The 27878-nt window shown below is 37.3% G+C and overlaps 1 protein-coding gene across 1 annotated transcript; it reads right to left on the reverse strand.

The window, feature by feature from the left end:
- LOC140151285 (double-strand-break repair protein rad21 homolog) lies at positions 1-27636 on the reverse strand. Its single transcript, XM_072173567.1, has 11 exons — positions 27500-27636; positions 12954-13119; positions 12083-12312; positions 11395-11501; positions 10989-11213; positions 9644-9805; positions 9016-9138; positions 7870-8096; positions 7126-7252; positions 5494-5735; positions 1-5004 (listed from the first exon to the last, which is right to left on the reverse strand). The coding sequence occupies exons 2-11, from the start codon at positions 13095-13097 to the stop codon at positions 4732-4734; spliced, it is 1860 nt and encodes a 619-aa protein (XP_072029668.1). The 5' UTR covers positions 13098-13119; positions 27500-27636; the 3' UTR covers positions 1-4731.
- Between the last annotated feature and the right edge of the window lie 242 nt (positions 27637-27878).

Here is a 27878-nt window from a genome sequence, read left to right on the forward strand (position 1 = left end):
AACTCTTTGATACATTACATTTGATATTATCTTTATTGTACTCATTCTGAAACTATCACCATGAATAAATTTACATTACAGGGCAAATCAACAAGGTCTGCTTAGTTGTAGTAAAATGATACGAAGATATTTTTAACTACTGTAAAACTACTCCACCAGGTACTTCCAGATGAAATCCATGATATATCTCTCAAACAGGGAGTGTAGATTTCAAATGTATCTCCCATACACAGGGTGTAGATTTCAAATGGAGTCATCCATTCAGGTAGCACCATTTGAAATTCACATTTCATGTGTAGAAGATTAAGATCATGTCTGCCATAATAGAGTGTATGGGTTTCAACTAGAATAGTCAACTAATGCATTTCAACATACTTGGAAATGGCATCAACTTTCAGGAATTTCAAAATTACGCCCCAAAGAAAATAAGCCCCAACATAAAGTACCAGCAAAATTCATTGGTTTTCCAGTGATATAAAGTGTAAAGCAACAGGAATCCTGGATTGAGCTTGATGTGATTTGTGAAATAATTGATTTGGTACATCTTCCTGATTGCCTGAAGTCAACCTCCGCTGTGTCATGTGTGATAAGTAACAACTTGCCCCCATAAAACACGAACAACCCATTAAAATACATAACATTTCCACTGAACAAAATTTTTGCACAGAATCAATGATATGTGATTAAAACATTAACATACATACCAGGTTCAAATCCTGGATGGTCAGTGAAATTTTTTCACTGGCTGTCATTTATGTATGTGGAGACTTGTGTTAAAAACCTTTCTCAGAATTAACATACATTTTTTATCACATACTGTCAAAAGTGGAAATTTTTGTGCTACCTCGAGAATTAAAACACAACTATGTTCTTTTACGCATAGGTCGATTTTAACAACAACTCAAAATCACACATTTAAGAACAAGCGATGCAGTTCAAAATTGGCAAAGCACAAAAAATTACTCGCACAAAAATCACCACTTTTACAGTACACAATATCAAACATTTCATTGACATTGCAAAACCACCCTGAACCAATGATTCAACCAGTGACCACAGCATTTGCTTACTCTACTGCACTTCACATTCTTACATGGGGTATGTAATAGTAAGCTCAAGGTGGTACTACACCCCTGATAAATTAAGTGACTAATTTTGCATTTTCTCAATAAATAACTACACACTGGTAACAAAAGTTATGTATATTATAGGGGCAAGGAATCCAATTACTTCACTGAAATTACAGTGATTCAAGACAAGTGGTTCATTATTTATTTTATGAAAAGAGGTACAATCTAGCGGTACCTCTTTTCTTATCATAAACAACGTACCGCTTGTTTTGAGTCACTGAAATTCCAGTGTAGTAACTGGATTCCTTGCCCCTATACTATACATAACTTTTGTTACCAGTATGTAGTTATTTTTTGAGAAAAATGCAAAATTAGTCACAAAATTTATCAGGTGGTGTAGTACCAACGTAAGGTAGAGCATTATCATACAACAAAATAAGTGAATTAAAGGCAACTGCTGAATGCAACATACAGACATGAGCATAACTTTCATGGAAAAACCCGAAACTGATAGAAAAACGTGAAAAAGGCGTGTGAAATCGGGCAAACACAACCTAATACAGCCTGAAAATGCATCAATTTTGGTTACAAAAACAAACAAACCTGAAAATTTTCATGCCTGAACATAAAATAGAGAAACATACATGCATGCATGGAATAAACCATGACTCTATTGTATGTGAGTGCATGTCCCGGGGTGCATGTTGCATTCAAAAGTTTAGCCATGGATTGTAATGGAAATCTGGATTAAACTGGATATTACCCGATCTAAAATGTTGTGTTAATAAAAAATGTTTAGAAGCAACCAAATATTCAAGGTAAGTTAAACAATGTTGGGCCAGCTTTGTAACCGGAAGGAAGTAACCATCCATACTTGTTTTATGCCAAAACATAACTTTCTCAACAATTAAGCAACTTGGTAATGAATACATTAGCAACACTGAATCGGCATTTTACTTACAGAGAGAAAGCTGCCCAGGAAACAAATGAATTGCAGGAATAAAATCTGAAACAAATTACTACATAAGTGTATCACACATTATTTTGTACAATAAATAGCAATAATAAAAATACACATTTTCCAGTGAAAAAATACCGTATTTTCTTTGTAACTTTCATTTTATAATGGAATTATTAATATTGAAATCTACATGCGGGTGTAATTGTAATTATGGTGTAGAAGTCTATCGGTATTAACAACTCTGATCACAAGCAAACTATATTGTCTTTTGATTCAATATGCTCACCAGTGCCACTAGAGTACAAGGCGGTTCTCGAACCACGAGTCTCGCCTGCTTTCGCGACTGCCTGCTTTTGCGATTACTTTTGGTAGAAGTAAATGAACCTGCAACAACCCATGGTGATTTGCCTGTTCAATTTGAGCTTGATTGGACCAATATTGGAATTTGACCTTTGATGTTGATTGTTGAAACTTACACGTGATGTTTGAGAGCTGATATCTGGTCATCACTCAAGTGGAACTGGTGGCTTTGAGCACAATAGTATTCGGCAAGGTCCTTCAGCAGTCTGCCAATTTGGCGCTGTTCACTGTTTGAATCTGGCTAATTTTTTATGCGTTAATCAGGAGCGGGTATGTCAGTGCTGAAGGACCTTGCTGAATAACACACTGTAAACAGCAACCCATTCAACCCTCAATTTAACTGTGGAAAAAGATGCACCAGACACATCACAATCCTGTATTCCACATTGTATTTTTTCCTCCTTACCTTTTCATTCACATAAAATTCTAAGCAGATTTCTGATACCTCACCCACAACATCATACACAAGTTTTCAGCATTACTACATTTCAGTTATTAATATACCCAAGATTAACAATGAGCCGCTTCCAAAATGACACGCCTAGAAGTTAACCCCTTACTTTTGTTGTTTAATTTAAGTAATTGTTCTCCTTAAATCCTCGATTTAAATTCATTATCCGACCTGTCTCGTGGCTTGCCCATCACTCGTACCTTCAAATTCATTCACAACTCTATTACTTCTAATGTAGAAGGAACAACGGCACAAAATACTCAAATACTTGGCTATTTTCTTGAAATCAATAAGACAATTGTAAAGAATTCACATTAATAAAGACAATTCAAATTAAGAGAAAGTACATGGTTACATTTCAAATAGGTGTATCTGCACAATTCTAAAAAAATCTACAAAAAATGCTACAAGTTATTTACACTTTTTAACACACAAATGTACAATGTCACCAACCCAACATTGGGCAGGTAGTATTAACAATAAGATCACAAATTCACCAGACCTGAAATCTCCACTTCTTGGGCTATTCCAGATGAAATCCATACACCCCCTACAGAAGACATGACCTTAATCTTCCATACGGAGAGTGAATTTGAAATGGGGTTACCTGAATGGTTGATTCCATTTGAAATCTACACCCATGTGTGGGAGATTAAGGTCAAGTCTTCCATACAGGGTGTATGGATTTCAACTGGAATACCCCAATCTGCACTTTTTACAACAATTGTCACACTAATGTTTAATTCACTAAAACATGTATTGCACATTTCTGATGAGTAGGAATCCAGGGCTTGATGCATATTTTGATACTCAACAATCTTAAAGGTGGGTGACCCGATTGACAGATCCCATCAGGTAAAGTTATTATTTCATAACCCAGTGAAATTTTAAGCCTGAAATATGTTTTGTTTTGGTGATTTGAACAAAAACATGGTGTAGTAGTTTGGTGGTCTGTTCTATGGGCTACTGTGATACACATTTTTGCACCTATAGAGCTCAAACCACTAGAGCAATTTAACTTCTTTCTGTAACAAGACTTTTTGGTTGATGGGCCTCAATGTGAGGTAGTATAAATTGTTTAACAATCAGACCAGCCACCTTTAACTGCAAAATGTTGGTGTCAAATTTACCCTTATATCTATATCCAAGTAAATAGAGCTCTAATTCCAGAAATATTGATGCAGGTTTAGTAGGAATCAATCATCTCTTTGACAAAATATTGCAATATTTCTTTTACATGTTCAAGCAAAGAACATAAAATGTTTAAAACTGACACAATATTAAAAAGTCAATAAATAACTATAAAAAGAAAATGATAGTGAACTGACAAATTAACAATGACAAGAAAACGTTACACTTAAAATGTGTCCTTTCTTGATAATATTTTTGTTTGATGGCTAACTTCCTGATGGCCATCAACTGAAATAGGACATATCCTATTTGGTATTACTAATGTTACAATGCCTTAGTTTACCAAAAATGTGTTTGAGCCTGTGTCATCTTTTCACACAAATACTGTACCGTGTTTTTAAATCTACAAGTAGAATTCTGATCTGAATTAAAATTTCTTCCAAGCAACAGTCTTGGTATTCTTGACTTACGTACGGCACACAACACAAGATTTTGTGGAGCGTTCTCTAGTTTTCATACTGTTATCTGAACATCAAAAACTGCCGTCTGAAGATTGATAAATTATACACTATAAAAACTGCACTCCTTTCTTCTTTTGGAACTGAATGGCAATCATACAGCGATTGGACGGCGACTGAAATGCACAACTATACGACACATGTATTGTTAACAGACAACCATGCCAATTCAACGTTATTAAAAGGTTCAAAGTTTCTGTATAATACAACATGTAAATTTGCACATACAAAGATTTGTGTCTAGACCACAACTTCAAATTCTGGTCCCCTTGAGATTTCAATATCTGCAAATGCTTCATGTTGTTTTACCTCGATAGCCTGTTGTTTCTTAAGCACCAGTAATGTGTAGAATTTAGCTGCAACTTGTTTGCGGTATAACTGACTGGTCAAGTCATTAAACTGTACAGAGGATTCGTTCTGGAGTCGCGCCCTGATTGTCATCAACATCTGGTGGGCTTTCTTGTTCAGACGACGTTCTTCTCTCTCTTCTGTGGTCTCGCCTTCCTGTTCATCCTGGATTTGGAAGAAAAGGTAGCAGTCATTATTTTGATTGTACAATATTTGAAACTTAGTTTGTAAGCTTGCGATACATTGAACTGCATGTCTCAAACTAGTTTTTTAACCCCGTTAATGGTGAGAACTATATATAAATGTCAAGCAAAACAAACCCCAGATCCTAGGCTTTAAGGTCTGTAAGATCCCACGACCGTGCAGTCAAGATACCATGATCAAACATGGTTAGCCATCATAGATATTTTGTACCAACTACAGTCTGCATGTGAAATGCTCTCCCTGTGCATACCCTACTATCAGAACTCAGGCCAGCTTCAGCAAGAAGGTTAATAGCTACCTGGGTACATACCTGTCCACAGTCTCTACAAGATGATGGTTTCATATTGTAATGCTTAAATAGGTCTTGTTATAAAAATGTTTTAAAAAGTTAGATCATCAACACCGTTAAAACAGGCAAGGGGGCAATCAAGTTAGCCAAGTAGTACTTACATCCTCATCTTCTTCATCTGCTTGTAATACTGGACGTTGTACTGACTGTGGTGCTACTGATGGAATGTCATAGTCATCATCGTAATCTCCACCAAATAGGTCGCCACCATAATCACCTCCGTCGCTTGATGATACTGAGCCGCGTCTCATTGACATCATGGTCATGTCTGGGGCAGCAGATGTGCTTGGCTCATCTTGAGTTTTGTCGGCTACTAATGTGGATTCTTGTTCCCTTGGTACAGCTGGATGAATGATAAAGTGACCAAGATAATTTGCATCATTTACATTTTAATGTCACTTAAGAAATAACCAATAACATCATTTCATTGAATTTAGGCCTGTTATTGACAGTTTTTGAAGTCAACATATCGGAAGCAAATTATGCAACTTATCGATACAGTGTTGATATATTGACACATTTTCAAGATGCAATTTGCGCTTCTTCAGTGTTTAATCAGGAAACCGCAATGATCCTAGATATCGCTACTTTTGGCTTGTTTTGATTGAAATTCAGCGATTTCAATGTCTTTCGGGGGATCTTCTGGAGGGGTTTGAGACGACATGATGGCTCAGCTTGAAATTGGGAGACTGTAATTTGGAATAATCTAAGCATGTGTGCCATATGGTTTTGTGTATCGATACGACCATTGAGTGTACCAACATGTCAGAAGTCTATGAATTTTCCGACTATCGATACTTTCAACAATCGATAACGGGCCTAATTGAATTAGTTCTTGTAATTCAAAAACTTTCATTTCATTTCATTTTATTTAGCACTCAATATGTATATCAAACATCATTGCAAACAGAAAGAAAATACAATAGATTGCACATTATGGATAAAATACTTTAAGGTTATTAATTATTTTAAACTGTTGTGATTTGGTAGTTCACAGCATCTTACGAATGGTAGTGAGCTTTGGCAAAAACTGCATTGCTCAATTCATAGCGAGCATGTAGAAGGATTAAAATATCACAGATACACTTTTATAGGTGCTGCGGTTCTTGAGTTACGTTGTAAAGAGGGCTGAAACAACAACACTTTTGTAAAAGCGTACATAACTCATTAACAACAATAAATTAAGCAAGTTTGCAAAGTATATGATTTGTAGAATGAACTTTTGCAAAACATCAAGGCGTTAATTTTCAATAATATATTGATATAGACAATGAAAATCGATTTTTAGGTTGCTTCGACCAACAATACCTCGTCTACCCTTAAAATCTACTGAACATGTCTGTAATTCAGGGTACCAGAATAAACTATTGCACGAAGTGATAATGGAAGAAATACCAATGAGTACCAAGGATAGCCCAAAAAGCCTTCCGAAGAAAGCTAAATTCCATTGGGGTCCTTGGGGTAAACTTCTTTTAATCTTTTCTTGTTACATGCATGGATGTTTTGTTGTTTTTTTCCCATGGGCTTGTTTTTTAAGTACGGTACCTTAAATTACCTCTAAAAATACAACATTTTTATTTTCTCAAGACAAGAACACTACAGATGGCAAGAGGTAACATATATTAGGGCTTCTCAATCGTACCTCAATGCACCATCCCTCTAGGATACAGAAAGGCAATAGTGCAAATATATTTTGAACTTGTTATGTGTTAAGTCTATGTTTTTCTTCTCACCTTCTATTGTAGTAGTAGTATTGTTAGCATCTCTGGCTACTTCTGGTTCATCTACCTCCATGTCATCAGCATCCCGTGTGCTGATAACACCTTTTGGAACATCTGCTGTCAAATTCCGCCTGAACACCTGTACAAAAAGAAAACAAATAAGACAATGAAATAGTGATTATGATATGGCTGGGTTGTCACTAGACTAATGAACATGTTGATATTTCAAGTACAAAATACTATAGTTGAAGGGTTCTAGACAAAATATTGAAATGTTCAGTATGTTCGGTCAAATTTAGTACTGGTCGGAGAAGGCCTAAGCGCTGGTCGTTCTGTGGCCAACCAGCTGAGTGACATTCTTGTTTGTTTTTGGCCCATTTCTGGAAATTTCTGTGAATGTTACATATCTGAATAATTATTTTAAAATTCAAAATAAGACAAGACTCTTGATTTGGCTTTTACACCTGCACCACACCATCTTTCGTCGGCAGCACCCTCGGCCAGATGCTGAACAGGCTTTGCCGAGAACCAGCGTAAAAGTAAAAATATAATATGGGGAACTGTGATTAGATGAGAGAGGGGGCATCAAGCTATCAACATTCTAGATGGCCATAATGTTAAACCCTGACCCTCTGGTGATAAGCTGAATTTCTCACAAAAGTAACGATATTTAGCACAATATCTTTTGGTTTTCTTTATTTGGGGAGGCAAAATTCCCATCTTTCCAGGTATGAGAAATTTCCACAGTTGACTTACCAGAAGAATAGATTGTGAGCTAAGTTGTCTTCCAGGCAAACTGAACAGCTTCTCAGCACCTCCAGTCTCTTTCCACAACATGAGTTTCTTGGTGGGTGGGGCAAGGTCAAGGGTCGTCACAATATCGGATGTGTCTTTGAGTTGTGCCTTGATTAAATCTCCAGCCAATTCTTTGATTTCGTCAACTACAAGCTTCCTCTTCCGCCTCTGTCTTGTTTCTTTTACACCTGGCCATGCAAACAGATTTGTATTAATAGATCATTAATTTTAACTTTCAACTTGTGCGGGTGGGGGAATCCATCTTTTCTAAATAATTTCTAGTTAGCATGCTCAAAGTAAAATTAAGTTCACAAAACATTTCCCCATAACTTGTCACAAAAAATGTTTTAACTGATAAGGAAACATTCCTAGTTATTTTGCGCATTTATAACAGATGGTAGTGTTGTATTCTGTTCCTTTACCAACTTGCTGGTTTTTAGATATTTCGTACACCCTATTTACCTGAATGTTCATGAAATTAAATTATGGGAGCACACCACTAAATAATCGCCCCATTGAAATATGCGTAAAAATTATATTTTTCTTTACTTGTTTTGAGGCCTTTTCAGATATTTATAATAACCAGTCCGATTGCAAATCAATGAAAGTTTAACATGTTTCAATGTGTGGGTAACGTTCCACCTAATTCACTGACCTATTTTCTTGATAATTTTGGCGACTCAAATTCATGCATAAGCTTTACAATTTTATTTAAGCTATAATTCACTACTCACTCAGATTATTGGTCTAAAGGGCAGACCAAAATACCTCAAAATTTTTTTTTTATTTTACCGGCCCTCATTAGGGTTACACAAATGGTGCATTTAGTGGTCTGCTCCCTTATGATCAATTGACAACCTGTAGTCTCTTCCACCTCCAGTTTGATTCCACTCACACTCCACACAAACCATCTGACAATTTTAACGTATGTAGCCAAATAATGTATTCTGAACCTTGTTTAAAGTTGTGCTTGATAATACTATTGGAAAGTTTCCAGCCAATCAACGAGGGATTGAATATGTTATCATTAGCAGACAATAGTGTGGAGTGAGCCCAATCAAACCGACAGCTGAGAAGTCTAGAATTAATAATAGTCAACTGACTTACCTGTAATATCAATTGGTTCCAAAGCAAATGCTTCATCTTCATTAGGGACTAACGTTGTTTGATCAGCTACTGCTGATGTTGTGGCTTGATGTTCAGCAGTTGGTGTGTCTTCTTGTGATGACTCTACATTATAAGATCATGCAAAGATAACATTAGCTTTCATATTATGACAATTATAAACAGGTGGTTTATTACAAGTTGATTTAACAACTGATTGGTTCTAACAATGAGCCAAGCATGCTTTTCATCTAACTGCTACATAATCAAACCTAATTGAACAATGGAACCCTAATTTGTCTCCACAACAGGACAGGTCACACTATAAGTTGAAAGCAAAATCAGAAATTGCAGACCCCAACCATGGTCATTTCTGCAGAAAAGATTCGGGCCAGGGTACATCGATCATAATCACTTATAACAGGCCTTCATTTTTAAGTAGCTCTAGCTCTGGAGCTCCGCGGAGAGCTCCTGACAACATTTCATGAGTGCTATTTATCAAGCTCCTCGTTTCTTGAAAATATCATGTTTTCAATGCTGGACATTGGAAATTGAGTTCCTTGTTGACTGTTGAGCTCCATAATAAAGTTGGTACAGTGATTAATAGAGCTCCACCAGTTTAGCTACTTACCTTTTGGTTGTACTTGTTTCTGTGCTTGTTGTTTCTTGACACTGACAGGTCCTGATGAAACTGATGATGCCCCATCATTTCCTGCTGGCATGGATACATCTGCTGCTTGGATCTCAGGCTGCTCATCAAACAGTCCTCCTCCTGCTTCCATGAATCCCTCACCTAAACAACAAAATAACATGGTTAGTTCAAGTAACACTATTTGAAATTCACACTCCCTGTGTGGAAGATTAAGGTCATCTCATTCATAGGGGGTGTATGGATTTTAACTGGAATAAACCAATTAGCTTATATTTCATTTTATACTATTTATATTTTATACTAAAATTTTTCTTCAAATTTGGTTAGTTTTCTTAACATTTATTATGCAAACATTTTTCACATTTTCCCCACCATTGAGGGAACAATTACAACTAGAAAAGTATAAATATTATAGATGAGATGAATCAGATGATGCACTGAGAAATTTCCCCATCATCCCTTATCTCAAAGTGTCGGGGAAAAAACATACATCTTAAGCTCAAGGACCACTTCACAAAGCATATGATTCTTTACACGTAAAATGATTAAAATCCATGTAAATCAACATGCAAGATCAATCACACATAAAACCTCATTAAAAATCAATGTAAAATAGATCATAAGCAAGCAGGGGTAGCGTTAACCCCCGATCGTGGGGAATGACCCCCTTAATTCACCCTCCATATATTGGGAATGTGCAAGCTTGGGGGTGAACTCTGACCCTCTACTTTTGGACCTTACTTCTACCCCTGACTACACTGCAAAATATTTTTCACCCCCAAGATTTAATTTTCACCCCATGTATTTGGATTTTCTGCAAGCTCGAGAGTGAAAAACATGGGAAAACAACCCCCGACTTTCGGGCCTTAATGCTACCCCTGATCATAAGCTTTTGTGTAATAGCTCCTAGATCTCAAACTTACCCAGTATTCCATCACCCATCATCTCTCCACCAAATCCATCATCTCTGATGGGCTCATCAAGTCCCAGATCCATCAATTAGACCCTAGGTCTCAAACTTACCCAGTATTCCATCACCCATCATCTCTCCACCAAATCCATCATCTCTGATGGGCTCATCAAGTCCCAAGATCCATCAATTAGACCCTAGGTCTCAAACTTACCCAGTATTCCATCACCCATCATCTCTCCACCAAATCCATCATCTCTGATGGGCTCATCAAGTCCCAGATCCATCAATTAGACCCTAGGTCTCAAACTTACCCAGTATTCCATCACCCATCATCTCTCCACCAAATCCATCATCTCTGATGGGCTCATCAAGTCCCAGATCCATCAATTAGACCCTAGGTCTCAAACTTACCCAGTATTCCATCACCCATCATCTCTCCACCAAATCCATCATCTCTGATGGGCTCATCAAGTCCCAGATCCATCTGTTTATCCAGTGATGCATCCATGGTGTGATCTTTGCCCTTGCTGGATGATTCACCCAGGAGTGTTGAACTTTCGCCTGCCTTGTATACCGATTCGTCATGACCTCCACCACCACGCATAACCTCACGATCATCAGCAAAGCCAAGGTCACCTACAAAGAGAAGAAAAGAATGTTATCAAAATATAGTCATGGTCAAACATGATGAATGCTTTTTGGAAAGGTCCTCCTGAAAAGATATTTTAAGTTATTATCCAAACGGAGTACATTCAAATTTATATCAAGTTCCATATTATGACAAAAAAATATAAGTTCTTCACTTGCTGTGACCTACCGAAGCCATCCTCATGAGGCAATGAGATGTTACCCAGATCTTCACGCATGGTGATGTCTTCAACACGACTCTGATTCAGGGTGAATTGCTTCTGTACTTCAGCATCACTGTAAAGAATTGAATGAATCACACACTATTGTTAATGTTATACTAAATTGATTGTGGGAAGTGCTGTAACAAATAAAGAAAAAACAAGTTAACATTTTAACATTTTAAACATTTTAACTAGAATTACGCCCAAAAACTATTTTTTATACCAGTACATATTAATTATTATGTATTCCCAATTAGGACAACCAATAATGATGAATCAGTTTTCCTTTGGAGAAGAGGAAAATTAGCCCTAGACAAAGACAAACCAAACCAACTCAAAATTGTATAAGTGTGGAAGAAATTATCTACATATCAAATTATGTACATACAAATTATCTACATGCATACAACATAGCCCAATGCATTGTTACCCATTAATTAAATTACTACATGTCCATTTTCTTGGTAGGGTCCAACTCCGAAGTGCAAAGAATCTCAAGGTTTCAAAATTCTGAAATTAGAAAGTCTGAAAAATACCCTCTCCAAATCAAGATATTGAACAGAGAAGTTTTGAATAGATACACATTCTGCAAACTATTAGTTAAAAAGCTTGGGCTATATCTTTAACATTTGTATCATTGATTACAATACATACTTCAAATCTGGCACAGCTGTGTCAAAGTCATGGAACACTTCTGGTAATGTGATGGCAGTGAAAGCAGCCTCTCTGTTCTCCTCTGGCAAGTCCACAACACCAGGCCTGAAAGCCATTTTGATTTTAACGAAGGCTTCATTGCAGTCAGCCAGCAAATATTTGGCTTTCCTACTGTGAATTCTGACCACACCCAGCAGCAAATGGCCTGAGGTACGCAGAGCCATCTTCACCTGTAATATTAACACAATTTAATGTACATAAATTAAAATATTATAAACATTGTCTTAATTTCTAAGAGCAAATCTGATTTTCATGGAATTATGATTCCAATAAGAATTTTTTGTAAATTGTGTTTTGTACCTCACCTTTGATAGGAAAAGGTAGGGGAGGATGAGGCTGTCGATCGGGTGATTCGGGTCACCCATCTTTAGGCCTACCACTTTGAATTAAAGACAAAAATAACTGCGAGCAAATGTAGCCTTGCTATGATACACAGGGACTGCCTTTTTTTTTACTTGAGTAGAGCAAGAGCAATCACTCTCTACTGCTCTCCTTAAATCTGATATAGGAGAGTTATATTTAGCTCTCCTTAGTTGACCATCTCCCCTTATATTCTATTGTAATTGTTCTAAACAGCTCTCCTTGAAGGCTCCAGAAGAGCCAGTTAATGCTCTCCTGCAAATTCCATAAAATTCCCTGGATACAGTTATTGGATTGTTGAAAAGATGTGTAACCACATTCATGTCCTTTTCAATGCCCTGTGCTCAACATTAACTGTCAGGGTAAATACCCAAGACACTTAACAACCTGAGAATGTTTGATATTATCAATAATATTTACACTTTTATTCAACATACATTATGTCACATACCTTTGGGTGAATAATGCTGTCTACACATGATGAAACATTTGTTTCAAACACATGAGCCTTGGTGAGCTTTTTGTCCCAATGAGCTGCCAGCCATATCCTAGCTAGTGGCCCCTTCTTACTTAGCACAAAATGTGCGTAAAACATCTTTCACTTGCAGAAATGGTACCTGCAGCAACAAGCCAAATCGGGGAAAATGATTAGTACAATATCTGTCTCAAAAAAATCTACATACGGTACCCCCTTTTATTTCATCAAACAAGTTTTATTTTGTATCAAAAGTTGTGTTTATATCGCTATTTTTGATATTAGGAGCTCCAAAGAGAGTAGGGATGTCACAAAATTATGGACTACAATATTTTACAATTGAATACCTGAGTGGAAGTAGTGTAACAGGAAAACCGGGAGGGATTATGAGAATAATATGAGGGCGATAGACCATTTTTACGGACGGGACGGACCCGTGCTGGGGTCACAATGACATGTAAATGGACGGCCTAATTATATAGTAAAGCAGACGAAACACAAGATGTAGAATGTTCACAGTCATATTTCTCTTTTGTCACTGGATTTCATCAACAGCAATAGCTGTCTATACATAGTCGAAGTCAATGCCGTAAGTTAATACAATGTTTTTGGTGTGGATTTACGTGCTGTAATGCATAATGAGGGATAGAAATGACAAGGCATTTATACATAAGCTTACAAAGGACAAATGCCTACCTGTTATAGGCCTAAAGTTTAGTGCAACCTAGCAAGATACAGAAGTGAGTCTTTAAAAGAGCAAAGTGTTATATTTAACACCAAATTACGAGCACCAGGCCAGCAGACCTCAAGCATTAAATACCTATTGAAAACACGCATTAAATATCACGCGGCTTATGCCTAGGCTTCTTCATGCCTTAGACATGCGTGCATACAGTATTGAAATAATGATAATTTGGCAAGACTCCATTTATGCGTTCATGCGGGTTGTTTATTATTTTAGATGTTCAAATGTTGACACAGGAAGATTTTGATTTATAATAATGAGGGGGATGTTATTTAGCTTAAAAGTACATGGCTCGGTTCTATGACAGAGATATGGTTCACTACAATGGCTGAGGTTAAAGCTTAACCGATGCACGCACACTGCATAGGCCAAACAGTCTATGCTAAGCTTAAACCAAATATTAAAACCCTGGTTAACCTTTGCTTCATCCAGCAGTATCAGTCATCTTAAATGTGCATTGACACCTTGGAGCAAAGAAGCTCTCATAAATGGGTCGCACGGCTGAAGATACCAGATATTATACAGCAAAGACTCAACCTTTTGCACAGCCATTGTAGTAACCACATCTCCATCAGGAACCTGCAGGAGGCCTATCAGCCTCCATATCATCAGCGAGCCGACTTACAATACATAAAAAGTTACATGTCCAGATTTGATTTAGTCATTAATTAGGCCTAAAATTTAGTACCAAATACCGGATTTGGCATGGGCCACTGCCGGCATGGCAGTGGCTTTCCTAACCCTTTTTACATCTCACCTGCAGATCTTCTGTCTGTTGAAATAGAAATCAACTGTAAATCTAAATAATTGAGCTAAATAAAAACTATGTCTCTCACGAATCAAGTCTGCTGTCGGAATGACGCTACTTGTTTTAAAAAGCGACGCCTAAAAGTCTGTCTCATTGCTCATGCGCAACTCCTCAGAATTAGCTGATTGGTTTAGCGCTGCAACTTCTAGCCAGGTTGACTCCCCACAATAATATAGAGGGCGTATGATCGTGCCAGGGCAGCGCGGACATCATTGTAGTTGATTATGCTGAAATTTAAGGCCTACTTGTATTAATTATCTGATCATGCTGAATTTTAAGGTCTACATTTCTATTTAAAAGCATTATTTAGTTAACCAGCACATTTATACCACACATTATATAGTAATATAATACGCCTACGATAATTTAAATACATTTAACATAATGGCCAAAAGTAGCTTCATTACATTCCTCCCAATCTTGGGCGGAAGATTATTTCAGGGGAAATAATCTGACATACTACAAACAATAAAAATAATGAAGCGATTTTTCTGAACCAGTAAGACTCACATGAAATCTTTATAAACAAGTACATCATCTGCACACCACGGTAATCTATGAGGTTACTTCTACTACACACAGGTTAACTCACGCAGAGCTTATTTCCCACTGTCAGTGCGTTTTAGTACCAGAAGCTTAACCTTCGTGCATCCTATTTTCTTCAAAACAACACAGTAGAAAGACCTCACAGATCCACCATAAATGTCAACTGACGTACCCATACATTATGATTACTCTGACCATATCCCAACTTACCAAAATGTTTCTGAATTTGTATCTTAAGGATCGACCTTTTACACGGTTTCACATTCATACCTGTTTGTACCTTTGTTTACATCCTGCAGCTGGAAATACGGTCAGAGGTCATCCGAAATTTGCAGGATTTAACAAAAGAACCATTCTATATTTAAGCGAACATTCTAAATTTTTATTATTGTTTCTAAAACCAACAATTGAACAATACTCTTGAATTATTTCAAGGGTTCTTAGAAGAATTCAAACATATAACAATGTCACAAATTATGGCTGAGGAATCATGATCAAACAATTTTAGAGAAACAATTTGCACTGGAATTTCAGCGAGTGTCAAAGAAAACATTTGATGACAATACTGGCGTGCAGAAACTTTTATCAAAAAGTTTTGGTTGATACCAGCGTGTTTTGAAAACAACTACCATACTGAGCTATACTGGGAATTCATACAGGACCTACACCTTTGAAAAAACATTCTTAAGCCATGCTAAAGCATGTTAAATTCTTGCTTGAAAATTCGCGCAACTCTGACATCAGATTTAAAGCTAAAACCATGCAGTAATTGAAACCATTTGGAATCATCACGCCTCTCAGCCATAATTTTTTTTTATGAACAAAAACTGGTCAACTTCAAGTGCACCTGCCCAAGTAGCAAGTATTCGAAAGTCACCTGATGTTAAAACATCAGGACCTTTCTCAGCACAAAAATGATATTTAAAAGCTATTAAACCAGTATTTAAATGCCCCAAACAGTGGTGGTCGAACATGCCAGAGCAGCACGTATTCGGATTACCATAGGCTTTCCTCACAACCTTTACTGTTAGCATTTAATAATAAAATTTATTTCCCTTGTCCGGTTGTCATAAACAACCATCAAATATATATTTTGTTACAAAGAGAACGCATCATGAAATACACATTCCTGAATATTATTATTTCTTTTGGTCATTTTGGTATCTCCGAATTCGACATCCAATAAACTCTGCCCTTTAGCTTCCTTTTTGGTTGAGACAACGTGTCTTGGTCGCCAGTAGTAGCCCATCCAGCTCCGCTTGTTGCTTGACAACTAAGATTTGCCACGTTTCCGATTGGTCGTATCTGTACGCACGCGCTTTTACCGTCCGCTATAGGTAAGTTGGAGGTGAATTCTTGTGCCGGTAACTCTGCTGGCGTCATGAGGATAACCCTCATAGATGAGGATAAAACCTCATATTTCTATTTAGATGAGGATAAACCCTCATATTTCTATTTAGATGAGGATAAACCCTCATATTTCTATTTTTATAAATTTTCTTTTATTATTTATTTACCAAGGGACTTATTTTGAAATCTGATAAAACAAAACAAACGTATTTCTAGAACGTTTTTAATCACAAAAGTTTTAAGTTTTTGCCACTTCCTGTTCAGACTGATAGACGTGTCATGAATATAGTTCATACGATGTACCGGTATTATTATTTAGTAGGCCTTGTTATCTGCTATTTATCTACTGATCCCATACCACATGGGTTTCTTTAGTATTCGTCCCCTTTTTGACCGGGTTTCTGGGATATCAGCAGTCATAGGCCTAACGTCTTATGACTCATAAAAATCATCGATTTCTTCGCTTATATAGATTCAGATATGTCCAGCTCTAGTTTTCTTACGTTACCACCATACGGTCTAAAATAGGCCTACGATTTGTTTGTTCAACGCTGGTGTAGGCCTATATGACCGTCCCAGAAAGATTTTAATTTTTGGCACGCTCCCTTTTTCTTAGCAGGCCTAAAATACCAGATTCTACGGGCAACTTCACATTTCTACCTGGAAATACCTCAGGGTGTAAACCCAGTGCTATGCTCTGCACAGACGATCTGTAGGCCATATTTACATACGGGAGATAAAATCCCAGTCTTTCTGATTTTGTTGAGTATTTAATTTGAGCACCTGTTATAAGGTCCTGTTTTTATTTTCTAGTGGTTCTACTCTTACGTACTCCTAACACGTCTACTATGAGCATGAGTACCAAACTTTTTTTTTTTTTTTTACAAAAATACTTATAATATGGTAAATCAGAACTTAAGCAATGGTTTACCAGCATCTTGATTTGGCAAGGGTATAGAAGTTACACATTTGGAGAACTTTTCTCCAATACACAACATGAAACGCATTACTGGTCTGTTACTGGCAAGGGCAGTATACATCCATCTATAATCGCTCCATCGGGGCCATCAACATTGTGTCTTGTTATGGAGGGTTTTACGTAGTCGTGGGTTTCAGCTTTTGTATGCATTTGGGACATTTTTGTTTTCTTTTAACGACCTCCCGATGCTGCCCCACCCACAAGTAGTGTTCCTTAACACGTTCGAAAATTTTGTCTTGACCCAAATGCCCAGAACATCTCGCATCGTGCAATTGTCGTAATGTGCACTTTTACGCAATTTTTTAGGAAACACTACCCTGGCATATTTCAAGGGATCCCTAATCAACCGTACAAGGCAGAACACCCCTTCTGTTATACCAAGTCATCGCCAACATTCCCAATTTCTACAGAATGTTAGATTACGAGTACTCACTTCTTCCCATTTCGGTTTCTGAGTACTATCGGCGTAACATCTATAACCTACCCAATTTCGGGGTCTTATTGACGTTGTTTAAGTTCTTCTTTATTAAAACTCTGAATAACTGAATCACTATTTCCGACTTTAAAATCGGCTCAAGTAGCAAAACGGTCTCTTTATCAATTTTCTGAATTTCATCACTTGGATTACCAACTCCTTTGGTTACACTTAATCACATTTCTCAGTAATCTCAAAGGTATAGGCTCAACAACTCCGCATAAAAAATAGGGCATATCTATGAAGAATGCAGGAATAAGCATTAATTCACTCACATCAGGCGGCAATATCACATCTTGATTGCTAGCTATAATATACTACAACATTGCGATTCAATGAACTCGTCAATAGCATGGTGACTTGGGTAACTCCCCAAATGGTAACTCACCACTGACTATAGATCTAAACAACCATAATGATGCGCACAGAAATCGTAGCCCAAGCTATCATCTATTACGGCTACCCATGCTCAATTGTTTTATTATCTACCGTATATCTAATTTGAAAATGCCTTTTTCTTTTAACTTCAATTTACACCGCTAGCGGTCATCATGAACATGATGAAATGTCAAAGAAACGGAGGTTTAAATGTGACAGGAGTTTATTCATAAATATTAGAATTCAGTGACAAATGAGCCAGAATCAATATCAAGATAAATCTACATCTTGAACCTTTTTGAAATATACGCACCATCCTTTCTCAGTTTAATGTTTTCATTCGCTGCAAAGGGTCTTTCGGTGTTTAACTCCGACCCTTGAGATCAACTTGATCTAATTTTTAGTGATAATTTGCTCTCTGATTTCTACGTAGCAGTCTCTTTGGACATGACCCTTCTTATTGCAGAAGTAACATGTAGGCCTAATGGTGTTGGAGCTTGGGAATGGTTCTCTGACATGACGGGGTTGCTCAGAAAATTTCATATTTTTCATCATGTTTAACAGTTGCTCAAGTTGACCCTGAAGGTTGCTCACCCTCTTATCAAGGCTAACTAGGCTACGGGCAACAGTTTCATCCGGGTTTTCTGATCGGATAGATCGGCAAACCGATACTACCTTTGTACCCCAGTTTTTGAATTTCCGTTTTCTTCGAGCAGCTAGTTTAATTGCAGTACTAATGGCTTCATCAAGGGTGTCAGGTTCTTTGAACTGTACCATATACTGAATATGAGGATCTCTAATTGCTTTCATGAAGTGATCTTTGGACATTAGCTCCAACATGTCAAATGACGCATTGGGGTAAGCATTTCGCACCATGCGACGAATACCATAAGCCAAATCTGGGAAATCTTCGTTTGGTTTCTGAACTTTGCTCCACAACAGTGTCTTAAAGATCTCCTCTTTCCTACTAGGCCCAAAACGATCTTCCATACATTGGACTAGGCCTTCAAAGGTATCTCGCTTACTAACATCTATATCCCCCAAAATCTCACGAGCAACACCGTCCAAAGATCCTCCTAAGTGCAACAATTTTTCCTCCTCAGCCCACCCATTTAATTTCGCAATCATTCTGAACTGTATCAGGTAATCAGGCCAGGAAGAAGTACCATCGTAAGTTCGTGGCTTACTTTCAGTTTTTCTGCGATTTGGTCTAGATTCAGAAGGCCTGAGTGGAGTTGGGTTACTAGAGATCTGCTGGGTATTTTGATCTCTTTTGGAGACGAGCTCTAACTGAGATAGACTTTCTCGAATTTCTTTGACCATACCAGCAAGATCGTTACCTTGATCACCACCAGCCCATTCATGAAGGGCACTCGCATCTTCAAAAGGGACTTCCTCTTCCTCCTCTTGAACCTGAGGAATGGAATGGCTCACAGTCTCTGTGTTCTTTCTACGCACAGAACCATCAGATAGACCATCTCTATTTTCTTGGTTATTAGAAGGACCAGGGGCCTCTCTGACATGGACTGGGGTTTGATTTGTCGTTCCAATTGCAGAGCTAGCGCTCGCACCTTCTTGCACTGAAATTTGCTCATTTGAGGGCTGATTACTCGCTGATCCTATTTGCTTCCCCGATCGTAAAATCACGTTACTTTCTTGGGTTTCCATCTTTCCAAATTTTAACGCTGATTTTCCTGCAGATATAAAATAGACCCTCCTTAATTATATTTGCTTAATTTCAGTTTCAACGTCAATTTAAATTTTCTCCAATTTAAACAAATTTCATATATGTTCACGCTTCTTAGGGCCAGGAAGTGTTTGTTTATTTATATATTTATAACAAGACATGCACAGCACCACAATATCTTTGAATACCTCATCAGACTCTGATGTATACTTTCCGTTAACCAATTTTGAAAATTTACTTGACAGTTGTGATCATGCAGGAAATTTTGTCCTACGATACCACCTCGGCCTATAGGAGTGTTTGCTACTCACATTTCTTGCTCATAGCCTAGCCTAATGCCTTCATTTAATTTCATAACACATTTGGATCAAAACCTTTTCAATTAATCAATAGGCTCTAATACGACCCGTTTCTACAGTGATTTGCTCAAAAACATGATTAGGCTCACTAATTATGGAGACTGATGCCCCATGTCTATTATAAATCCATTTTTAACGGAACATCCTGATTTCTTTTATCCAAAATCGGATCTGAACGTAAGCTTTGACAGGGCATTACATTTTTTCTTCTTTTTTTAACCATTTTCACCAGATTGGAAAGTTACTATCCTGGTTCGGTACGCTCTCATAAAACTCCATTTTCCTGATTTTTAAAATAAAATTTGAGGTCAATTTTCCTGATAGAAAAGAAAATTTATCCTGCCGACTACGCCAGTGTAACAGGAAAACCGGGAGGGGATTATGAGAATAATATGAGGGCGATAGACCATTTTTACGGACGGGACGGACCCGTGCTGGGGTCACAATGACATGTAAATGGACGGCCTAATTATATAGTAAAGCAGACGAAACACAAGATGTAGAATGTTCACAGTCATATTTCTCTTTTGTCACTGGATTTCATCAACAGCAATAGCTGTCTATACATAGTCGAAGTCAATGCCGTAAGTTAATACAATGTTTTTGGTGTGGATTTACGTGCTGTAATGCATAATGAGGGATAGAAATGACAAGGCATTTATACATAAGCTTACAAAGGACAAATGCCTACCTGTTATAGGCCTAAAGTTTAGTGCAACCTAGCAAGATACAGAAGTGAGTCTTTAAAAGAGCAAAGTGTTATATTTAACACCAAATTACGAGCACCAGGCCAGCAGACCTCAAGCATTAAATACCTATTCGAAAACACGCATTAAATATCACGCGGCTTATGCCTAGGCTTCTTCATGCCTTAGACATGCGTGCATACAGTATTGAAATAATGATAATTTGGCAAGACTCCATTGCGTTCATGCGGGTTGTTTATTATTTTAGATGTTCAAATGTTGACACAGGAAGATTTTGATTTATAATAATGAGGGGGATGTTATTTAGCTTAAAAGTACATGGCTCGGTTCTATGACAGAGATATGGTTCACTACAATGGCTGAGGTTAAAGCTTAACCGATGCACGCACACTGCATAGGCCAAACAGTCTATGCTAAGCTTAAACCAAATATTAAAAACCCTGGTTAACCTTTGCTTCATCCAGCAGTATCAGTCATCTTAAATGTGCATTGACACCTTGGAGCAAAGAAGCTCTCATAAATGGGTCGCACGGCTGAAGATACCAGATATTATACAGCAAAGACTCAACCTTTTGCACAGCCATTGTAGTAACCACATCTCCATCAGGAACCTGCAGGAGGCCTATCAGCCTCCATATCATCAGCGAACCGGCTTACAATACATAAAAAGTTACATGTCCAGATTTGATTTAGTCATTAATTAGGCCTAAAATTTAGTACCAAATACCGGATTTGGCATGGGCCACTGCCGGCATGGCAGTGGCTTTCCTAACCCTATTTACAACACACCTGCAGATCTTCTGTCTGTTGAAATAGAAATCAACTGTAAATCTAAATAATTGAGCTAAATAAAACTATGTCTCTCATTTAATCAAGTCTGCTGTCGGAATGACGCTACTTGTTTTAAAAGCGACGCCAAAAGTCTGTCTCATTGCTCATGCGCAACTCCTCAGAATTAGCTGATTGGTTTAGCGCTGCAACTTCTAGCCAGGTTGACTCACCACAATAATATAGAGGGCGTATGATCGCGTGCCAGGGCAGCGCGGACATCATTGTAGTTGATTATGCTGAAATTTAAGGCCTACTTGTATTAATTATCTGATCATGCTGAATTTTAAGGTCTACATTTCTATTTAAAAGCATTATTTAGTTAACCAGCACATTTATACCACACATTATATAGTAATATAATACGCCTACGATAATTTAAATACATTTAACATAATGGCCAAAAGTAGCTTCATTACAGTAGGGCCCCAACTCCAATTTTTTACAAAAATGAGTTAGACCCAGCATCTTATTGCCAGCAGACTGTTCCGTGTGTGTGAAAGATGAGCCAAAATCCACTCTCTAAATAGTCTTCCACATACACTTAATCATGGTTTTCATGGAAGAAAGGCCCAACTCCATGGAGTTGGGCCCTTCTGATCAACACCATTTGAAGCATGGTGTTAACTTACAAGCAGGACACATAATTTCAGGATATTGACTACAAACGTGGAGCAATAAATTTCCAGAGACATAATACACAAGCCTTGAAATAAGCAGGCGCGGGGAGCAAATTTGCCCTCGTAAAGCCACCAATTGCTCCTGGTCCTTGTAAAATTCACATGAACCAGGAGCAATTTTCTAAAATAAATTGCTCCTGGTTACAGTTTTGCACTTGATGCAGTCGTGCTGGTATGCTGTATTGCAAAGCATTAGCCAGAGGGGTGTCCAGGTGTCATTTGGACGCCCTGTTTTCGATTTGGACACCCTAAAATTCTGAATTTTATAATGGAGTGAATAGGAAGTGGACACCCTGATTTTGTAGAATAAGGTATTTTTGACCATTTTGGACACCCTAAAGACACCTCTCTGGCTAATGCCTTGCTGTATTTTATATGCAGAAAAGAATTTAATATTTGAAAATTGCTCCTGTTTCTAAAGAAATTGCTCCTGGTTCTTGTAAAATCCCAGTGAACCAGGAGTAATGTTCGACACAAATTGCTCCTGGTTCCAGTCTGCTTATTTCAAGGCTTGATAATACAACCTTCACAAACACAACCAAGGAAGCTTACTTCAAAGATGTTTAGGGCAACAGTGACATGGTAAGTGAAATAGTCAGGGAAGAATACCTTGGTGTACATTTGAAATGTAATTTGTGATCTTTGTACATGGACTACATCATCCCTATTCCACACGCATAGAAATGAGCTGTGTACTATTTGACAATTGAACTCTTTGTTTCGGCGAATATGATCACTTTTCACTCAGGACTCAAAACGTGACATGCAGTGCGTACTACGGTACACCAAATACAGCCCCGAAATGGCCTACTTTTTGAGGAAACTCAACTTCGACAGCTGAAATGCTGGCGGGCCAGCTGAAAGTTATAACAACTGGTCCTGTGGGAAAGTTGTTAAAAAAGTTAAGCGTAAGCCCTGAATGTCATATAGGGTGGAAAAGTTAAATTTGGTTCAAAAAGTAAAGAATTTTGTTCCTCTCTTATTTACTAACATAAAAACTTTTTCTGCTAAAACCTTTTCAGATGTGCTAATAACATTGTAGGCTTTCCAAAAAAGCAAACATTACATGAGTTATGTTGCCGTACTGAGATACAGGGTGTTCAAAAGTCGTACATAATTTTTATGATTTTTATAACAGTCATTGTCAATCAAAACTTTTTTCCTCCAGGCCCTACACAAAAACCAGTGGCATATTTGAATTCCTCATCAAATTTCCATCAAGAAAATGCTAACTTTCACAGCAGTAGGGAACTCCTTCAAGAAATATGATAGTCAGAACATTTCGGAGCATAAATAAATACCTAGTACAGTAACGTATAGGAAAAGTCTAGAAACCATGACGTAAGGACTGTCGATCAATCGATAATAATCAAAAAATCGGCTATCCAATAATATCAATATCGGCGATATCACTTTAGGAAGAAAATCGATATATCGGAGTTGCCGATAATGGAAAAAAAATTCCAAAAATCGGGCGTAAGCAGTGTGTTTACCGCCGCAATTATGTCAGTACTCAGTACAGACGTGTTTTGAAATGTAAAAACTTCTAGAATCAATAAGTTTTACTTTACCTCACCACTAATCCCAAAGTGCTATTAAAAGTTTCTAATACATTTCCATATGTTCTATCATCCTAATTTCCCTCCGAAAATGTTGTAGAATTGATAAATATCGCTAACTTTTCTTACGACTGTCGCGTTAATTTCATCATAATTATCATGCACGACGCCATCGGAATTGACTTGTTGTTGAATGACCATGATTCCTGATTTTGAGCACCCGTAGCATGACCAGATGATGACGGCGGGCCGCAATATATTTTTTTCACGCACCGTTTTGAAAAATCAGTAAATAAAGCAATTTAAGCAAAATTTACCAAAATGATGCATGAAACAAATATCGCCGGCGGCCTTGGAAAATTACTCAGGATAGAGGCCTGACGTGACATTTTGTAAAATCAGTAAATAAAGCAATTAGCAGAATTCATGATGCACAAAACACACATGTATTTGACTATCCCATCACGACAAGATTTGCCAAGAAATACCTTTGCATACAAGCAAGTTCGTCACCTTCTGAGCACCTGTTTAGCATGGCAGATTTAATCATAACGCCAAAAAGAGCACAGCTCAATCCAGATAAGGTGAACATGCTTGTGTTTTTGAGGGAAAACCTCGAGAATTGAACAGTATAACTTTATTCTGAAGTTAAATGTCATTTTTTGACAAACAAGACTCATCAAGTTGCTTGACTGGCTTGAACTTTTAACATTATCTGGACATTATAAATCAATAAATACTTGAAGTTGAGTACACATCTAACTAAAATGACTATTTGTTAAAACATAAGGCACTTGAAACTTGATTCTGAGTTTAGCGTCCACCGCCTGCGTTATGAATTTTGTGCAGCGTTTGAGATGTAAAATCTGAAAATAATTCATTATTTTGCAAATTACTACTAAACCAGAAAGCAAATTTGTTCTGCAAAATTTTCAAACCCCTTTTTTTTTGTATTTGAACACTTCAAAAACTATAGAAAGCCTTGAGAACTATTAGATGAATCCATCTAAATATTTTAGCATTAAAAATATACAGGTTTTTGACCCTTGCTCTATCCAATTATTTCAACTATACCTTTGGGATACCAAGGTAGACTAAGAGAAATCAACCTAGCCAAAATGTTTTTACCAGATTGTTGATGTTATAAATAATTTAACTACATGTAGGAAAGACCTAGTTTTGACAAATTGGTGCCAAAAAATCATTTCATAATGTTCTGCATGATTGTTATTTTTGCATTTAATGAGTCAATCCCCCCACCCATTTCCCTATCCTCAAATGTATACGGAGAGGTTAGTACAAATTGGAGTGAAGAAGACTGGCTTGGTATACTTGAATACATTTAGTTTGTTTTAAAACTGGAAAAACAAAAAGCAAGATAATTATACTTTTATAACTGTTTATGTGTGTTTGTGACATTAGATTGCGACTGGCGAAACCCAATTAGAATGAACAAAAGCGCATAAGCATTGGTAAAAGGCCGCTGATAATGAAACCTTGAAAATAATGAATAATGAATAATGAAATAGTTGCCTCATTATGAGCTGAAAAAAATGGGACGCTAAACTCAACATCAAGTTTCATTGGCCTAATGGTTAAAAAGTAAAAAAAACAAGATGAAGTTCCGTTCCAAGAGAAAAAATTACAAACATTTACCAGGTAGTTATTAACTTGATATAAAATTTAAAACACAGAGTCTGCGTTAGCTCCGTAGTCGGTCAAAACAAACATTTGAACGCACAGGAGTGTAGCCTGTACAAGTAGGTACTATGAGAGGGAAACCTCAGACACATTTGCTAGTCAGCCAAAATGGCCTAAACCAGCAATACATATTTACATAGAAATTTAAAAGAACTGCTAGCTCAAGGAAACCTACATAAATATGTTGTCTATACTTCACTTGACCCAAATATATGATTTTTTTTGGTGATGAGACACTCCCACACAATTTTAGAGGGATTTTGATAGCAGTTCCATTAAAAAAAGCTGCTATCGTCATGAGACTAAGATCTAGAAACACCCCCGAAATGCTGTTTTGGGAATTTTGCTAGCCGAATCTTTTTGATGAAAAGTCAATATTTGACAAGATGTAACTACATTTTTTTGTATGCTAAGGAAAGTGCTATGACAAAAAGGTTTTCAGTGTTGGCTTTCTTTACTCAAGGGCTTTAATTTGATATATAAAATGATGCAGTTTGATGGCAAATTTGAATTCACCTGGCATACCTACAGAAGGTTCATGTGATCATGATGTTCACAGAATTTGGACAAATACATTTGCCCATAACTTCGCTAATTTTTGTCCTACACTAGACATCGTTGACCCCTCATTTTTTAAGTTAAATAATCACCTTTCTAAACAAAACAATTTCAATGTGAATTATCATACTTGAAAATTTGATGATCATACCTAACCTCATGTATTATAATCAAATGCAGTAAACCTTTGACGAGCGCGTATTGTAAGTATACATCGCGTATTTACTGCGTCGGACGCACTTGTCTCTGATTGGCTGCTGAGGCAATCTGCTGTTGCCGAGTGGAAATTTATGAATGAACTGTGTGCGCCGTACGCGTTGTTAGCGCCGAATTTGTAACATCACGGTAGTCGCGCTCGTCAAAGCCTCAAAGGTTTGCTGCATTTGACTATAGCATATTAGCATGATTAGTCGCAGGGTAACAAGCGCCCGTAGTTGAATGTTCCACTTCGACCACGCACTGCACGATGTACACAAATTAAATAATTTTTCTATAGCTACGCACACTTAAGTTAATTTTTATTACTTCCATGGTCCGAGCTGTGCGCCAAGCGTAGACGAGCGTACACACAGAAGAAATAAACAATCACGCTGATTGGCTGATCAACGACTTGACAACAAGCCGGTTGACCCATTGGTCTTCGGGCGCGGGCGTAGTAGGCTTAACCTTGTCACTTATACTACGCGATCGCAATTCACCAGCGCGTACCCGGACCCCGCAAGTAATAAACAATTAACTTTACTAACGCAAAACAAAAGTCAAATGCGCACAATCATGCAATGCATGACAATCGAAAGTCAAAATTGAAAATGCGCACATTCATCATGTTCATCGAGATCGATCACGACTCACGAGCACGTCAAGCAAAAGAATGCATGTCAATTGTTATGAGAGTTGACAGCCCTGGTAATATTTATAGCAGTCATAAAAAAATTTAAAAAACACAAACTCAGGTAAACATAATATTATATTAAATGATTTACATTAGCAATCCTCGAATGGTCAGTGGATAGCATACATGCATAGCAGCAGAATTCAACAGCTTTCACAAATTCGTGTATTGGATTAGATTAAAAATACAATTTATTACACAAATACTAAGATAACCATACATTATATTCAAATGAGCCGTATAAATATAGCTTCTTCTTTTGAATCATACCTGTTATATCATTAAATGTGGTCTCCAGAGAGCAGGAAATATAATTTCATACGTCTTCAAGCGATCATTCCGCCTTTTTTCGACGCCAATCACGAAAATGGCGTCTTTTTCCTTCCCGCCCAATGTTTCCTTCGCTGGTTTCCAGTATCCAACTTCCCTATGCAACATACACACAGAGATTCGACAGGGTATCATTTGAATCCGCCCAATTTGCTTACCGCCAGTGACGTCTTAGACAAATAGTGCATTAAAATGAAACAAAAATAACCACATAAATTATATTAATTCAAAAAAATGACAGAATACAAAAAATATTATACCTCAAGTTAAGCCATACCTAAATTGAAGTATTTGGTGTGCAGCTAGTGGAAGTGTTCAC

This window comes from Amphiura filiformis, chromosome 4 (assembly GCF_039555335.1).
Source record: "Amphiura filiformis chromosome 4, Afil_fr2py, whole genome shotgun sequence".
Classification (NCBI taxonomy): Eukaryota; Metazoa; Echinodermata; class Ophiuroidea; order Amphilepidida; family Amphiuridae; genus Amphiura; species Amphiura filiformis.

What these genes read in the sequence shown, in the direction of transcription:
- LOC140151285 (XM_072173567.1), bottom strand. Translation starts at nt 13,097, where the DNA reads ATGTTTTACGCACATTTTGTGCTAAGTAAGAAGGGGCCACTAGCTAGG. An exon ending in ACAGCTGTGCCAGATTTGAA is followed by an intron (nt 11,502 to 12,082) that starts GTATGTATTGTA and finishes AATTCTTTACAG; the next exon opens with TGATGCTGAAGTACAGAAGC. An exon ending in GGAACCAATTGATATTACAG is followed by an intron (nt 8,097 to 9,015) that starts GTAAGTCAGTTG and finishes TTGCATGGCCAG; the next exon opens with GTGTAAAAGAAACAAGACAG.